Here is an 18,048-nt window from a genome sequence, read left to right on the forward strand (position 1 = left end):
GACTGGAGTGATGGAGTGTGAGGACTGGAGTGATGAGTGTGTGAGGACTGGAGTGATGAGTGTGTGAGAGTTATGATTGAGTGATGAGTGTGTGAGGACTGGAGTGATGAGTGTGTGAGAGTGATGAGTGTGTGAGGACTGGAGTGATGAGTGTGTGAGAGTGATGATTGTGTGAGAGTGATGAGTGTGTGAGGACTGGAGTGATGATTGTGTGAGAGTGATGAGTGTGTGAGAGTGATGAGTGTGTGAGGACTGGAGTGATGAGTGTGTGAGAGTTATGATTGTGTGAGAGTGATGAGTGTGTGTGAGGACTGGAGTGATGAGTGTGTGTGAGGACTGGAGTGATGAGTGTGTGAGAGTGATGATTGTGTGAGAGTGATGAGTGTGTGAGGACTGGAGTGATGAGTGTGTGAGAGTGATGATTGTGTGAGAGTGATGAGTGTGTGAGGACTGGAGGGATGATTGTGTGAGAGTGATGAGTGTGTGAGGACTGGAGTGATGAGTGTGTGAGAGTTATGATTGTGTGAGAGTGATGAGTGTGTGTGAGGACTGGAGTGATGAGTGTGTGAGGACTGGAGTGATGAGTGTGTGAGAGTTATGATTGAGTGATGAGTGTGTGAGGACTGGAGTGATGATTGTGTGAGAGTGATGAGTGTGTGAGGACTGGAGTGATGAGTGTGTGAGAGTGATGAGTGTGTGAGGACTGGAGTGATGAGTGTGTGAGTGATGCAGGGCCGGCCCGAGGCATAAGCGAACTAAGCGGCTGCTTTTTTAACCCAATCGAGTTAAAAAATTTTTTTTTTTTTTAGATGACTTAAACAAGTGACATAAATGAATGAATGAATATGAATGAATAATTCAAGACAAGAAAATTCTGATTTCATGATCAATATACCTGCCAACAACTGCTGCTGTGTCTGCCAGCGTTTAAGTCATGCGCATAATCTAGACACCTCGCGAGTGCATAGACAATTCGTGCGCAACTGCGCATAGTCACGGTATCGGTTTAAGTTGGAGAAAATAGCCGCAGGGGAACTTAACCTTCTAGGTGTAAGGTTAGCAGTTTGAATAAATAATAAACATAGCAGTTTGAACTCTTCTCCACTTTATTATACCACACATCAGATCACTAACTCCAAAAACCCGCGACAGTCCAGTACCAAGTGCGCACGACCAATTCCTATGTACGGCAAGCCCCGAGGGGAAAAATAGATTGCATACACACATGCAACAAGCGCCAGTACATTACCCGTATTATAGTAACAGACTTTGTTGGATTCTGTCATGTACAATCCAACAAAGTCTGTTACAATAATAATAATAAAAAAGATTTTGAGGACAGTTACACTGTATTGAGACAGTCGAGAAATAATAATAATATTTTTTACAGTTTTCAACAATAATTGTCATTGTTGAACCCTTGTTCTTAGTATGTTTCTGATGTCTCACTTTTGTCATTATGTTTTGCAAATAATTTATTTTATATACGTTTTGAGACAGTTTGTTTTAAGAAGTTTCAAAGAGTTAGTAAAAGAGTAAAGTAAAAGTTTCAACTTTTTTATTTAAGTAGGCATCTATTTTTTTATTTTTTTATTTATTTTGTATTAATACATAACCTCACTGTATTCATTTATAATGTATCATTATTGCGTGACATTTGTGTCAATAATTGTCAAGCACAGGCGACTTCGCGTAGTGGGAGGGGGCCCCCAAATCAAATTCTGCTTAGGGCCTCCAAAAGGCTCGGGCCGGCTCTGGAGTGATGAGTGTGTGAGAGTGATGAGTGTGTGAGAGTGATGAGTGTGTGAGAGTGATGAATGTGTGAGAGATGAGTGTGTGAGAGTGATGATTGTGTGAGGACTGGAGTGATGAGTGTGTGAGTGATGATTGTGTGAGAGTGATGAGTGTGTTAGGACTGGAGTGATGAGTGTGTAAGAGTGATGAGTGTGAGGACTGGAGTGATGATTGTGTGAGAGATGAGTGTGAGAGAGGAGTGATGAGTGTGTGAGAGTGATGATTGTGTGAGAGTGATGAGTGTGTGAGAGGACTGGAGTGATTGTGTGAGAGTGATGAGTGTGATGAGTGTGTGAGAGGGATGAGTGTGTGAGAGGGATGAGTGTGTGAGAGGGATGAGTGTGTGAGAGGGATGAGTGTGTGAGAGGGATGAGTGTGTGAGAGGGATGAGTGTGTGAGAGGGATGAGTGTGTGAGAGGGATGAGTGTGTGAGAGGGATGAGTGTGTGAGAGGGATGAGTGTGATGGGTGTGTGAGAGTGATGGGTGTGTGAGAGGGATGGGTGTGTGAGAAGTGATGGGTGTGTGTGAGTGGGATGAGTGTGTGAGAGGGATGAGTGTGTGAGAGGGATGAGTGTGTGAGAGGGATGAGTGTGTGAGAGGGATGAGTGTGTGAGAGGGATGAGTGTGTGAGAGGGATGAGTGTGTGAGAGGGATGAGTGTGTGAGAGGGATGAGTGTGTGAGAGGGATGAGTGTGTGAGAGGGATGAGTGTGTGAGAGGGATGAGTGTGTGAGAGGGATGAGTGTGTGAGAGGGATGAGTGTGTGAGAGTGATGAGAGTGATGATCGTGTGTGTGTGTGTGTGTGTTAGAGTGATGAGTGTGTGTGTGTGTGAGAGTGATGAGTGTGTGTGTGTGTGAGAGTGATGTGTGTGTGTGTGTGTGTGTGTGTGTGTGTGTGTGTGTGTGTGTGTGTGAGTGATGAGTGTGTGTGTGTGTGTGTGTGTGTGTGTGCGTGTGAGAGTGATGAGTGTGTGTGTGTGAGAGTGAGAGTGATGAGTGTGTGTGTGTGAGAGTGATGAGTGTGTGTGTGAGAGAGTGATGAGTGTGTGTGTGTGTGTGTGAGAGTGATGAGTGTGTGTGTGTGAGTGATGAGTGTGTGTGTGTGTGTGAGAGTGATGAGTGTGTGTGTGTGAGAGTGATAAGTGTGTGTGTGTGTGTGTGTGTGTGTGTGTGTGTGTGTGTGTGAGAGAGAGTGATGTGTGTGAGAGTGATGAGTGTGTGTAAGAGTGATGAGTGTGTGTGTAATAGTGATGAGTGTGTGTGTGTGTGTGTGTGTGTGTGTGTGTGTGTGAGAGAGAGCTTGATGAGAGAGTGTGTGTGTGTGAGAGAGAGTGATGAGTGTGTGTGTGTGTGTGTGTGTGTGAGAGTGATGAGTGTGTGTGTGTGAGAGTGATGAGTGTGTGTGTGAGAGTGATGAGTGTATGTGTGTGTGAGAGTGATGTGATGAGTGTGTGTGTGTGTGAGAGTGATGTGATGAGTGTGTGTGAGAGTGATGTGATGAGTGTGTGTGAGAGTGATGTGATGAGTGTGTGTGAGAGTGATTTGATGAGTGTGTGAGAGAGTGATGAGTGTGTATGAGAGTGATGAGTGTGTGTGAGAGTGATGAGTGTGTGTGAGAGTGATGAGTGTGTGTGAGAGTGATGAGTGTGTGTGAGAGTGATGAGTGTTTGTGAGAGTGATGAGTGTGTGTGAGAGTGATGAGTGTGTGTGAGAGTGATGAGTGTGTGTGAGAGTGATGAGTGTGTGTGAGAGTGATGAGTGTGTGTGAGAGTGATGAGTGTGTGTGAGAGTGATGAGTGTGTGTGAGAGTGATGAGTGTGTGTGAGAGTGATGAGTGTGTGTGAGAGTGATGAGTGTGTGTGAGAGTGATGAGTGTGTGTGAGAGTGATGAGTGTGTGTGAGAGTGATGAGTGTGTGTGAGAGTGATGAGTGTGTGTGAGAGTGATGAGTGTGTGAGAATGATGAGTATGTGAGAATGATGAGTGTGTGAGAATGATGAGTGTGTGAGAATGATGAGTGTGTGAGAATGATGAGTGTGTGAGAGCGATGAGTGCGTGAGAGTGATGCGATGACTGCGTGAGAGTGATGCGATGAGTGCGTGAGAGTGATGCGATGACTGCGTGAGAGTGCGTGAGAGTGATGCGATGAGTGCGTGAGAGTGATGCGATGAGTGCGTGAGAGTGATGCGATGAGTGCGTGAGAGTGATGCGATAAGTGCGTGAGAGTGATGAGTGCGTGAGAGTGATGCGATGAGTGCGTGAGAGTGATGCGATGAGTGCGTGAGAGTGATGCGATGAGTGCGTGAGAGTGATGCGATGAGTGCGTGAGAGTGATGCGATGAGTGCGTGAGAGTGATGCGATGAGTGCGTGAGAGTGATGCGATGAGTGCGTGAGAGTGATGCGATGAGTGCGTGAGAGTGATGCGATGCGATGAGTGCGTGAGAGTGATGTGATGCGATGAGTGCGTGAGAGTGATGTGATGCGATGAGTGCGTGAGAGTGATGTGATGCGATGAGTGCGTGAGAGTGATGTGATGCGATGAGTGCGTGAGAGTAATGAGTGTGTGAGAGTGATGTGATGAGTGCGTGAGAGTAATGAGTGTGTGAGAGTGATGTGATGAGTGCGTGAGAGTGATGTGATGAGTGCGTGAGAGTGATGTGATGAGTGCGTGCGAGTGATGTGATGAGTGCGTGAGAGTGATGTGATGAGTGCGTGAGAGTGATGTGATGAGTGCGTGAGAGTAATGTGATGAGTGCGTGCGAGTGATGTGATGAGTGCGTGAGAGTGATGTGATTAGTGCGTGAGAGTGAAGTGATGAGTGTGAGAGGAGTGATGAGTGTGAGAGGAGTGATGAGTGCGTGAGAGGAGTGATGAGTGCGTGAGAGGAGTGATGAGTGTGTGAGAGGACTGGAGTAATGAGTGTTTGAGAGGAGTGGTGAGTGTGTGAGCGTGATGAATGTGTGAGAGTGATGAGTGTGTGAGAGTGATGAGTGTGTGAGAGTGATGAGTGTGGTGATGCTGGGATGAGTGTGTGTGAGATCAGGTGATGCTGGGATGAGTGTGTGTGAGCGCTGGGATGAGTGTGTGTGAGCGCTGGGATGAGTGTGTGTGAGCGCTGGTATGAGTGTGTGTGAGCAGTTGGATGCTCTTCAAACGGGTGTCTAGTGTTCCATTACATCGGAATACTATTATATAAACCTCCAGTTTGAGGCTTTAAGATCTGCTGGTCTCAGTGCTGATGAGAGGACGATGACAGTATTTACAGTATTCAAGTGGACAGAGGAAAATGTTGAAGAAAGAACCCGTTTTATTGTCATTTGTACGCGGTTCTCACAGTTTTTCCACAATAATGATACTAATAAATGAAAAAAGCCTTTGAGCAGGTGCTGGGATGAGTGTGTGTGAGAGCATGTGATGCTGGGATGAGTGTGTGTGAGAGCAGGTGATGCTGGTATGAGTGTGTGAGAGCAGGTGATGCTGGGATGAGTGTGTGAGAGCAGGTGATGCTGGGATGAGTGTGTGTGAGCTGGTGATGCTGGAATGAGTGTGTGAGAGCAGGTGATGCTGGGATGAGTGTGTGAGAGCAGGTGATGCTGGGATGAGTGTGTGAGAGCAGGTGATGCTGGGATGAGTGTGTGAGAGCAGGTGATGCTGGGATGAGTGTGTGAGAGCAGGTGATGCTGGGATGAGTGTGTGTGAGAGCAGGTGATGCTGGTATGAGTGTGTGAGAGCAGGTGATGCTGGGATGAGTGTGTGTGAGAGCAGGTGATGCTGGGATGAGTGTGTATGAGAGCAGGTGATGCTGGGATGAGTGTGTGAGAGCAGGTGATGCTGGGATGAGAGTGTGAGAGCAGGTGATGCTGGAATGAGTGTGTGAGAGCAGGTGATGCTGGGATGAGTGTGTGAGAGCAGGTGATGCTGGGATGAGTGTGTGAGAGCAGGTGATGCTGGGATGAGTGTGTATGAGAGCAGCTGATGCTGGGATGAGTGTGTGAGAGCAGGTGATGCTGGGATGAGAGTGTGAGAGCAGGTGATGCTGGAATGAGTGTGTGAGAGCAGGTGATGCTGGGATGAGTGTGTGAGAGCAGGTGATGCTGGGATGAGAGTGTGAGAGCAGGTGATGCTGGGATGAGAGTGTGAGAGCAGGTGATGCTGGGATGAGTGTGTGAGAGCTGGTGATGCTGGGATGAGTGTGTGAGAGCAGGTGATGCTGGGATGAGTGTGTGAGAGCAGGTGATGCTGGGATGAGTGTGTGAGAGCTGGTGATGCTGGGATGAGAGTGTGAGAGCAGGTGATGCTGGGATGAGTGTGTGAGAGCTGGTGATGCTGGGATGAGTGTGTGAGAGCAGGTGATGCTGGGATGAGAGTGTGAGAGCAGGTGATGCTGGAATGAGTGTGTGAGAGCAGGTGATGCTGGGATGAGTGTGTGAGAGCATGAGTGTGTGAGAGCAGGTGATGCTGGGATGAGAGTGTGAGAGCAGGTGATGCTGGGATGAGTGTGTGAGAGCAGGTGATGCTGGGATGAGTGTGTGAGAGCTGGTGATGCTGGGATGAGTGTGTGAGAGCTGGTGATGCTGGGATGAGTGTGTGAGAGCAGGTGATGCTGGGATGAGTGTGTGAGAGCTGGTGATGCTGGGATGAGTGTGTGAGAGCAGGTGATGCTGGGAAGAGTGTGTGAGAGCAGGTGATGCTGGGATGAGTGTGTGAGAGCAGGTGATGCTGGGATGAGTGTGTGAGAGCAGGTGATGCTGGGATGAGTGTGTGAGAGCAGGTGATGCTGGGATGAGTGTGTGTGAGAGCAGGTGATGCTGGGATGAGTGTGTGAGAGCAGGTGATGCTGGAATGAGTGTGTGAGAGCAGGTGATGCTGGGATGAGTGTGTGTGTGTGAGAGCAGGTGATGCTGGGATGAGTGTGTGAGAGCAGGTGATGCTGGGATGAGTGTGTGTGAGAGCAGGTGATGCTGGGATGAGTGTGTGAGAGCAGGTGATGCTGGGATGAGTGTGTGTGAGAGCAGGTGATGCTGGGATGAGTGTGTGAGAGCAGGTGATGCTGGGATGAGTGTGTGAGAGCAGGTGATGCTGGGATGAGTGTGTGTGAGAGCAGGTGATGCTGGGATGAGAGTGTGAGAGCAGGTGATGCTGAGATGAGTGTGTGAGATCAGGTCATGCTGGGATGAGAGTGTGAGAGCTGGTGATGCTGGGATGAGTGTGTGTGAGAGCAGGTGATGCTGGGATGAGTGTGTGAGAGCAGGTGATGCTGGGATGAGAGTGTGAGAGCAGGTGATGCTGAGATGAGTGTGTGAGATCAGGTGATGCTGGGATGAGAGTGTGAGAGCAGGTGATGCTGGGATGAGTGTGTGAGAGCAGGTGATGCTGGGATGAGTGTGTGAGAGCAGGTGATGCTGGGATGAGTGTGTGTGAGAGCAGGTGATGCTGGGATGAGTGTGTGAGAGCAGGTGATGCTGGAATGAGTGTGTGTGAGAGCAGGTGATGCTGGGATTAGTGTGTGAGATCAGGTGATGCTGGGAGGAGTGTGTGTGAGAGCTGGTGATGCTGGAATTAGTGTGTGCGAGCAGGTGGTGTGTGTGTTGTGTGTGTGTGTGTGTGTGGTGTGTGTGTATGTGAGAGAGAGAGAGCAGGTGATGCTGGGATAAGTGTGTGAGAGCAGATGATGCTGGGAGGAGTGTGTGTGAGATCAAGTGATGCTGGGATGAGTGTGTGAGAGCAGGTGATGCTGGGATGAGTGTGTGAGAGCAGGTGATGCTGGGATGAGTGTGTGAGAGCAGGTGATGCTGGGATGAGTGTGTATGAGAGCTGGTGATGCTGGGATGAGTGTGTGTGAGAGCAGGTGAGGCTGGGATGAGTGTGTGTGAGAGCAGGTGATGCTGGGATGAGTGTGTGAGAGCAGGTGATGCTGGAATGAGTGTGTGTGAGAGCAGGTGATGCTGGGATTAGTGTGTGAGAGCAGGTGATGCTGGAATGAGTGTGTGTGAGAGCAGGTGATGCTGGGATTAGTGTGTGAGATCAGGTGATGCTGGGAGGAGTGTGTGTGAGAGCTGGTGATGCTGGAATTAGTGTGTGAGAGCAGGTGGTGTGTGTGTGTGTGTGGTGTGTGTGTGTGTGAGAGAGAGAGAGCAGGTGATGCTGGGATAAGTGTGTGAGAGCAGATGATGCTGGGAGGAGTGTGTGTGAGATCAAGTGATGCTGGGAGGAGTGTGTGTGAGATCAAGTGATGCTGGGATGAGTGTGTGAGAGCAGGTGATGCTGGGATGAGTGTGTATGAGAGCTGGTGATGCTGGGATGAGTGTGTGTGAGAGCAGGTGATGCTGGGATGAGAGCAGGAGGTGATGCTGGGATGAGTGTGTGTGTGAGAGCAGGTGATGCTGGGATGAGTGTGTGTGTGAGAGCAGGTGATGCTGGGATGAGAGCAGGAGGTGATGCTGGGATGAGTGTGTGTGAGAGCAGGTGATGCTGGGATGAGTGTGTGAGAGCAGGTGATGCTGGGATGAGTGTGTGTGAGAGCAGGAGGTGATGCTGGGATGAGTGTGTGTGTGAGAGCAGGTGATGCTGGGATGAGTGTGTGTGAGAGCAGGTGATGCTGGGATGAGTGTGTGAGAGCAGGTGATGCTGGGATGTGTGTGTGTGAGAGCAGGAGGTGATGCTGGGATGAGTGTGTGTGAGAGCAGGTGATGCTGGAATGAGAGCAGGTGATGCTGGGATGAGTGTGTGTGTGAGAGCACGTGATGCTGGGATGAGTGTGTGTGAGAGCAGGTGATGCTGGGATGAGTGTGTGAGAGCAGGTGATGCTGGGATGAGTGTGTGTGAGAGAGCAGGTGATGCTGGGATGAGTGTGTATGAGAGCTGGTGATGCTGGGATGAGTGTGTGTGAGATCAGGTGATGCTGGGATGAGAGCCGGAGGTGATGCTGGGATGAGTGTGTGAGAGCAGGTGATGCTGGTATGAGTGTGTGTGTGTGTGTGTGTGTGTGTGTGTGTGTGTGTGTGTGTGAGAGCAGGTGATGCTGGGGTGTGTGTGTGTGTGAGAGCAGGTGATGCTGGGATGAGTGTGTGTGTGTGAGAGCAGGTGATGCTGGGATGAGTGTGTGTGTGAGAGCAGGTGATGCTGGGATGAGTGTGTGTGTGAGAGCAGGTGATGCTGGGATGTGTGTGTGTGTGTGTGAGAGCAGGTGATGCTGGGATGAGTGTGTGTGTGAGAGCAGGTGATGCTGGGATGAGTGTGTGTGTGAGAGCAGGTGATGCTGGGATGAGAGCAGGAGGTGATGCTGGGATTGAGTGTGTGTGTGAGAGAAAAAAATTAGAAAAACTTGATTAAGAAAATAAATCCATAAATTAAACAGATTTAGGCTTTAGCATCTTAAAGCCCATCTTTCAAGTTGAAGATCCCTGCGAATAGACATGTAGATAAATAGTGTAGGAACTCGATTTGCGTGAAGAAATTAATCATAAATGTGCATTAAAAAAGTTTTTTAAAAGTTTTAAATTGTGAGTAAAATTACTTCCGCTGTCAAAAACGCTCTGATCGGACGTGACGCAACGGCCGGTAAATCTCATCTCTTAGTAATGGAGTCAGACATTGAAGAGGTTGCAGTAGGGGGTTCATGTCAACTCTTCCGATGGGCCATTGCCTCATAATTATGAGCCACCTAGGCGAGAGAGGGGTCAGGCAGAGTTAAGGATGTTCCCTCTAAGCTGCAAGCTTGCGCGGCCGCGCACTTCTGAAGCCGCGGCCGCGCAGAAAATAATAAAATACCACGCAGAGGACTGACTCGAAATGTGTGGCGAAATCCATTTGATTGTAGTTTAAGTGAGAAATAATTTCAGTGCTCTGGTCAACCGCTATAGAGTGAAAACTGGTGAATGCAGTTTACAGGTTTCATAGAAAGAGAATGACGTGAGCACGTGTGATTGGCAGTGAGTCTTGCGTGCGGACCAAATAGCTCAATACGAGAGGCAACGAGAAACGCAAAGACAAGTAAAATAAAATCACATCATATAATGTTTTAAAGAAGAGTGGTTTGATTAAAGTGGTGGAAATAACGGTTGATGGACACATAACGGTAAGAATTACATACCCACTCGCAGTGCAAATTCAAATTCATAAGCAATAAACAATCAATTAACTTTGATGGTTTAATGCATCCTGTACACAATTAATTTACTGTACAAAAACACTTTATGGTTTTCCCAAACCATCTCAGTGTAACAGCTTACTTTTCTTTCATACTACATTCTATTATTGTAAAGAATTGAACTGTCCTGCAGAAGATTTAGTAAATTATTTTTCATAGGATTTCTTGGTAAAGACTGTACAGTTACAGCACTGTGAAAAAAATATCAGGGAACACAAAATGTGCTTCATTTATTGACTTCTTCATTAACTGCTTGTTTTTCAAAAATATGATTTAATACCAATAAGTTACATCAAGGGTCAAATAAAATAGAAATGCCACATTCAAGTTAAAAGTTAAAACTGAATGTTGAAACCATTGTGTTTCTACATGTGCTGTACAGGTCAGGTATAAAGAATATTTTTGCTCAGGTGGCGAAAAATGTCCATGCATCCATGTATATTGTCACCATCTATGCTAGCAACATGCGTCTTAAAATGTTTAATTTAGATCCCGGATTTTCCGAACTTAGCCGGCTGTTATACTACTCCCCTAGTATTTCCGACGGACATTATGTAAATGAGCTCGCATGTACTACGGAGTATGTGTATGAAAGCAGTTAGTGTTCCGGTTAGAGTCATTGTTACAAGGATCTTTTATTGTCACATGGACTGAGTGTAAGGCATGCAGACAAGTGCGTGAGTTTATCTTGGCACATTTTGTTTAACAGGTGCTTGTGTGGTAGATGTGAGGCTATGCCATCAGCAGTGGAGAGTGTGTGCTGTAGGGAGGTCGACGCCTATTGATCCCTTGTCCAAAACCTAGATCCCCCAGAAGACATTACCTGCCTCACACTCCATGCAGGGTTTGAAGCATCCTGTATGAATCCTTTTGTGCTGCAGATAGCATACTTGAACTTCAGACGGGAGCATGGCCCTCTCCAAGCCAGCAGGCCAGAGTATGTTTTGAGCAAAAATTATTTCACACTGCAATTTAAAGAACCAGCTTTTCTACACCAAAATAGTAAATCCTGTTAAGCAGGTTTTTAAACTCAGTGGTTTCCATATACTTACTATAAAAGCAACTTTGGTGTTGTGTAGTACAGTAGAATATCAGCCAACAGCCGACATTCAATTTTTACCATTGGAATTGTTTACTATGAAAACATGGTATGATCAAAATGTAATTAGGTCCCAATCTCCACCACACGCAGTTCCGATACACAGCATACAGGCAGGTTGTCCGCTGGGCGTACAGAATACTAGGCATGGACATTAGGAAAGCCTAATGTGTTGTGTCAGCAATAAGGAGGCAGTTGCAGAGGAGGGACAAACGTACAAAGGTTTCCAGTGGCCCCACTTGGAAGACGATTAATAAATTCATAGTGAAACAAACTGTATTGGTCAGCAGAGGACAAGACAGCACTGCTTTCTTGTAGGGCCTGTGGTGACTTGGAGTATTCCTCTACCAGAGAGACCATCAGATTTGTTGCATATCCTTGAGAGATGTTTAGAACACATTTAATAACATGGTTGACTCACATAAAAAAAGATATTGAGAAACTAAGTGAAACTACTATCCGTAAGATGGTTTCTCCTTGATGGGTTGGACTACCCAGCCACCTTTCCGAAACCGCGGGTAGCGAACGGCGTAGCGTGCCTCACCCTCACTGGTTCGAGCTACATCTCTGTTGCCATTACTATTGAAATGTAGGGCTGCCAAGTGAAGTCTATAGGAGATAAGTAGATCGAACATTAGGTCTCCAAAGCTAACCCAATGCAGTGAAATGCAACAGAAATACATGACATTAATGTTTTCAGTTCAAATGGGTCTAAGACAATGACTCAACTTTGCAATTATTTTTTTGCAAACAATATGTAGTGCTGTTATCAATCAATAACATTTTGGTCTGCTATACAAGACTGCATTAGTTTTTAGCCATATTCATTCTGTCATCATTTACCTGCTACAAAAGTATTGCAATATCCTGAATTTTTGTTTTGTTTGTTTTTTACTGGGCAACGATTAATCGCTCTCAAAATAAAAGTTTGTGTTTACATAATATATGTGTGTGTACTGTGTATAATAATTTTTGATATATAAATATACACATATGCATGTATATATTTAAGAAACATTTGCATGTATATACTGTATACATATTTATACATAATTAATATTATATATAAATATAATATTTTATTTATAAATAACCAATTTTCTTAAATATATACATGCATATTTGTGTATTTATAAATGTATATAAAAAATAATTATACACAGTACACACACATATTATGTAAACAAACTTTTATTTTGGATGCGATTAATCGTTGCCCAGCACTAAAAAAAATATCTAATTTTATTAGTATCGATACTTAAGTGATAACACTACCTGCTGTACATCCCAAGAAAAGAAAAGCCAGTGTGTTTGGGAGCAAAGTGCAGAATGAGGGAATGGTAGGCCTCCAGGGAGAATGTCTGATGCTGAGGCGACAATTGTCGAATATCCTTTACCAGTGCTTTCCTGGCAGCTACACACTCCAGTTTAGTGGCTGCTGGTGATCCTGAATAAACATATTCTGTCATATAGTCTGTTGCATTTCATAACACAAGTAATTATTAGTACACATGGGGTTACGTATTGATAAAACCAAACTTAACAAGCACTGAAAAAAGTTTAGCCTCAAAACATTTGACATCTTTTAACATAGGCTACTATGTTGTACCTGGTTCAAGCCACTCCTCGTTTCTTGCCTTTCCTTCCAACGCTGGATGTGCGCAGCTGGTAAATGCAGGAGTGCTGTGTTCATGTATGTCCTGTACGTGATTTATCATACTCTGCCATTTTGCCTGCATCTCATCTGGATCTCCTGTAGGGGTGGAAGCTGCGCTCCAGTAGAGATGGTTGATAATGGCTGTCCTCCACAGCTTCAGATCCTCACAGTCCCTCTCTTTTGCAGCAGCATCCAGTGCTTTCTGTACACCTGTCACAGAGCAGAGCAAACTAATTATTAGGAAAGTGAACTTAACTACAAAAAACAAGTCTGTTATATAGAACTACCAACATCACAATACATACTTTTCCCAATATGCCAGAAGTCAAAGAAATGCCTTGTTCCTTCTGAACACGTTTTCTCACGTACCCACTTGGCCACGTAAAACAAAGAACACACAAATTGATTTTATAGAATTTAGAATTTATTTTGAGTGATACTGTGCATGTCAATACTGTTCAGCTTTAGATCTCTCCTAGCATCATTACCTGCCGATTTCTGTCTGTTATCAGAGCAGACACTTGGATGTCTTGGTCCATCAGGAACTGCTTACTCTGCTTTAGACCCTCTAGCTCACACCAAGAGCTGCTTGGGACTTCTGAGCTCTGTAAAATCAATTGATTATTACTGAACAATATCAGTAACTAAATCAGACACGAGATTTCTGTGTGACATCAACTTACTTGGACAAGTTGAACATCCAAAACTTTGTTAATCCGATCCTCAATCAAGGAGTAGCTACCATATTTGGCACAGTGTCCAGGAGAATCTGATCTAAGAACGTCAAAAACAGTTACATTTAGAGGTTAATGCAAAAACACACTGACCTGTTCTACATCAGTGACGTGAGCTGGATCATTCTACATGCAGTCACCAGACAGGATCAATCCACCTCCAGTCTCCTTCAACTCCCTGATGATCCCCCTCTGCTCATTCCTCCAGGCCTGCACGATAGTAGGGATAGTGTAATAGCGCTGATGGCGGAAAAAAGTGCCGGGACTTATGCACTGCAGTCCAAACAGCTTCAGCATCCTGATGGTCTGAGTAGCCATGCAACCTGAGAAGTGGATGGCACCGCTGAGTAAAAGGTTGGAGGCAGGCATGTTTCGATGCAGCGGTTCTTGGTTTTGCCAGTAACGCTCATAACAACAAGTTCCGCAGGCCTGAAAGATGAGAAGATTCAAGACTCAAGCAGCTTTAAGATGAGGCAGGGAAATATCTGTATAGTTAAGACACAAATAATTAATATACATACTAGGGGTGGAACGGTACACAGAAGTCACGGTTCGGTTCATACCTCGGTTCAGACATCACGGTTCGGTACGAGTTCGGTACAATGGAGGGAAAAGCAAAACAAAAATGCAGAAGGCAATTATTTTTATTTTATTATTTTTTTACACCCAGTTCTTGCGTCTAAATTAGTTGCTAAACGTTACATTAACAAAATGAGCCAACAATAGCAGACATCCTAAAGTGTCCTAAAGTGTTAGTAGAGTACTAAAGTACTAAAATAAACATTCATGAGTGCACCTTACTTCTCACTGCGGATTCCTGATGGTTTAGAGGACAATTACACCGAGTCGCATACTGTCGTTTCAAAGAATAGTACACCGGCGTGCGCGAAGTATAAATGCCTCGTCCATTTTGGAAGGCGCGCGCGCGGTCAGCGGAGGCTAGCGCTGCGGAGGCAGGCTAAAGTAAACAAACCTAGCAGGGCAACAGATTAGGTGTCCCTAAAGGACCCGCGTATCTAACAGTAGTTCCGCATTACATTAATTCATTTGCACGCCAGTTTTATTTATTTTTATACCGTGTATTCTCCGTGTTAATTCATGCACCAAACCGTGACGCCCGTACCGATTCGGTTCAATACGAATACATGTACCGTTCCACCCCTAATACATACTGTACATTCACAATCTATAATTCAGCTCCTCACAGACAGTTGTCAATTAAGACATTACCTGCTTAACTTTTATGAAGGTTCCTTCCGGGTGCATTATGTATCCCTGGGTTTCCCCACAGCATGCAGGGCAAACCATGAACAAGGACAGCAACTGCCTCTGGCAAACAATGAACTTGTCAACAGGACTGAAAACAAGAAAAGGAAAAAACACATTAATTCTGACTATGACATTTTTGATACACAATCAGAAACCGTTTCCATTAATAAAAAGGTTTTTACTTTGGTTCACTGAGAGATTCCAGCTCTTCTGGTTCCTCCTCAGAGGACTCACTCAACATCTCCTCCCCTGGACTCCATGACATATCACCAGAATGGTTGATGATATCAGAAAATGACCATTCATCATTACTTTATTCAGGACTGGCCAGTGGAGTTGATCTGCGATGCTCAAACCTTTCTGACCATTACCACCCTCGCCCGCCGAATTTCTGACCATTACCACCCTCGCCCGCCGAATTTCTGACCATTACCACCCTCGCCCGCCGAATTTCTGACCATTACCGCCCGCGCCTGCGAATATCTGACCATTACCGACCGTTCCCGCCCGCCGAATTTCTGACCATTCCCGCCCGCCGAATTTCTGACCATTACCACCCGTTCCCGCCCGCGCCCGCCGAATTTCTGACCATTACCACCTGTTCCCGCCCGCCGAATTTCTGACCATTACCACCCGTTCCCGCCCGCTGAATTTCTGAGCATTCGCGCCCGCGCCCGCCGAATTTCTGACCATTACCACCCGTTCCCGCCCGCCGAATTTCTGACCATTACCACCCGTTCCCGCCCGCGCCTGCCGAATTTCTGACCATTACCACCCGTTCCCGCCCGTGCCCGCCGAATTTCTGACCATTACCACCCGTTCCCGCCCGCCGAATTTCTGACCATTACCACCCGTTCCCGCCCGCCGAATTTCTGACCATTACCACCCGTTCCCGCCCGCTGAATTTCTGAGCATTCGCGCCCGCGCCCGCCGAATTTCTGACCATTACCACCCGTTCCCGCCCGCCGAATTTCTGACCATTACCACCCGTTCCCGCCCGCGCCTGCCGAATTTCTGACCATTACCACCCGTTCCCGCCCGTGCCCGCCGAATTTCTGACCATTACCACCCGTTCCCGCCCGCCGAATTTCTGACCGTTCCCGCCCGTGCCCGCCGAATTTCTGACCATTACCACCCGTTCCCGCCCGCCGAATTTCTGACCATTACCACCCGTTCCCGCCCGCCGAATTTCTGACCATTACCACCCGTTCCCGCCCGCGCCCGCCGAATTTCTGACCATTACCACCCGTTCCCGCAACGTATGTGTTACACTCCTGCCCGCAAATTTATTCCCGGACAATAATAGAGATGCATTGATTTTGTGTCTTATCCCGTCCCGCAGGAAAAAACACGTATTTGTATTGCTATTATTAAAGAGATTCATGGGGTTAACGTAACAAGAGTAAGCTGACGGCGTGCCTTCATGGTGCCAACTTCTCAAGTCAGAACAGTTACAGTCAGCAAAAGTCATGCCAAGACTAATCCATTATAACGCCAAGAAAAATATATTTGCAGAAATTACATGCAGAGCTACATTTCGATGCAACATATAAGGTATTATAAGACTTACTGTGCAAAGCTCCCGTTTTCGACGCGCAGATTCTCTGCTAGTGCTAACGTTAACGTTAGACTCTTCACTCCCGCCAGATTTTGCTGGTGGACTTGCATGCACCGATGGCAGACTATTCCACCTCTCAGACTACGTAAACCCACACTGAGAACCAGGGCAGCAACGCCTACTTGTTTGCCTGTCGTTACGTCATATGACGCGTTCTCTGGAAAAGGGTGTTTTTTTTTAGCCTAGCTTAGAATAGGTACACTTTTTTTCTTAATTTCTGCCTGTGGGTGTTGTAAAACATATGTATTCTTATGTATGTCTTTTTAAATTGACATTTTCATACAAGATTCTGTATAAATTAAGTTATACAATTAAATTGAAAGATGGCCTTTAAATTCTGTAATCCGCCTTGCTTCTTCTTAGCTATAATCCTATTATAGCATTTTTCACACACATTTTTTTTTTAAACATGCGCTCAGGTGCTGGCGTTCTCATCGCTGCCAAAATAAAAGGTGCTTCTGACGGCCAAAAAGAAAAACTCAGTCGAAAAAGAGGCCAAATATTAGCTGATATATCGGTTGACCAATTATTATTTAGTTTATGAATATATAATTTTTTATTAATTATAATTTTTTATACTAATTTTTTTTTTTTAAGACTCTGAAATGTTTGGTCTTTGTGTAGTTATAATGAGTGTAAATTGATCTTGTCTGGCTTTTCTTGTCCTCAGGTTGTTCATCAGGATGTTGCAGTGACTGTAGTGAAACATCTGATCGTGACGATGGGGATTTTTGGGAACCTGGCCTGTACGGGTCAGACCAACTGTTACAGCAACTCTTCCAAAGACTACTGTTACTCGGCCCGGATCCGCAGTACTGTTCTGCAGGGGCTTCCCTTCGGAGGGGTACCCACGGTCCTCGCGCTCGACTTTATGTGCTTCCTGGTACGTGACTGCTGTGGAAAAATGTACACCCTGATGTCTCTGAGCTCTGCCTGTAGAATAAGACAAGAATATTTATATATTAGCTGTAAAATATCTAAACACACCAAATTAGTGATCATTAAACATTAAATGACTAGTGGAATCTCAGTATATTATCCACTAATGGTGTTTTCCGGTCATTTAACAGAGTTGATTTGTGGATGAATTGCACAAACCTGTCAAGAGAATTTCCCAGTAGGGCTTGCAGTTGGCTAGTCGACTACTTTAAACGCTAGTCAACACTTTCAGAAGACATTGACCCTCATTTATCATTCTTGCGTAGAAACAGGCGTATATGTTGGCGTAAGATTATGCTTACACTCCTCTCACCGCCTGATTTATGAAGCTGTGCGTACCTTTGAAATCCAGGTGTACGCAATACCTGCCCTTGATAAATGCCGCGGCTGAAAACGATCGTCATTAGAATAACACGCCCCTATATATTCAAGTCTCCGCTTCCCCCACACCCTCATTTTACACCATCGACACACGGAAGACGGCAAAGAGGAGACACTTCTCTGGAGATCGAGACCATCACCATCATGAAAAATTATTATTAAATCAAACAACAATATTGTTGATGATAAATTCAAAGTTAATTGTATTTTTTTTTCAAAACGCTATAAATCCATCCATTTTTTGTCTAAAAAAACAACAACAAAAACAACAAGAAGAGAACATGCAACATATAATCAGGGACTCATACTATAAATTAATATAAATTAAATAAGTGCAACTGCATGAAATAAATAAAAGCCAAACAAAATAAATAGTAAAATAAATTAAATAGTAAAAATAAAATAAA

The 18,048-nt window shown here is 45.5% G+C and overlaps 1 protein-coding gene across 8 annotated transcripts in view; it reads left to right on the top strand.

The window, feature by feature from the left end:
- The window catches only part of tmem63bb (transmembrane protein 63Bb), a 71,747-nt gene that overhangs the window by 17,408 nt on the left and 36,291 nt on the right, over positions 1-18,048 (top strand). For all 8 annotated transcript variants that reach the window (XR_013203796.1, XR_013203797.1, XR_013203794.1 and 5 more), the window contains exon 2: positions 16,992-17,204. Coding sequence is in view for 4 of the 8 variants with exons in the window: in XM_077229808.1 (XP_077085923.1) it covers positions 17,043-17,204 (162 nt within the window). In the remaining 4 variants the exon portion in view is untranslated. The remainder of the gene's footprint in view (positions 1-16,991; positions 17,205-18,048) is intronic.

Source organism: Siphateles boraxobius, unplaced genomic scaffold, assembly GCF_051911475.1.
Source record: "Siphateles boraxobius isolate OS27281-9 unplaced genomic scaffold, OSU_SipBor_1 135, whole genome shotgun sequence".
Classification (NCBI taxonomy): domain Eukaryota; kingdom Metazoa; phylum Chordata; class Actinopteri; order Cypriniformes; family Leuciscidae; genus Siphateles; species Siphateles boraxobius.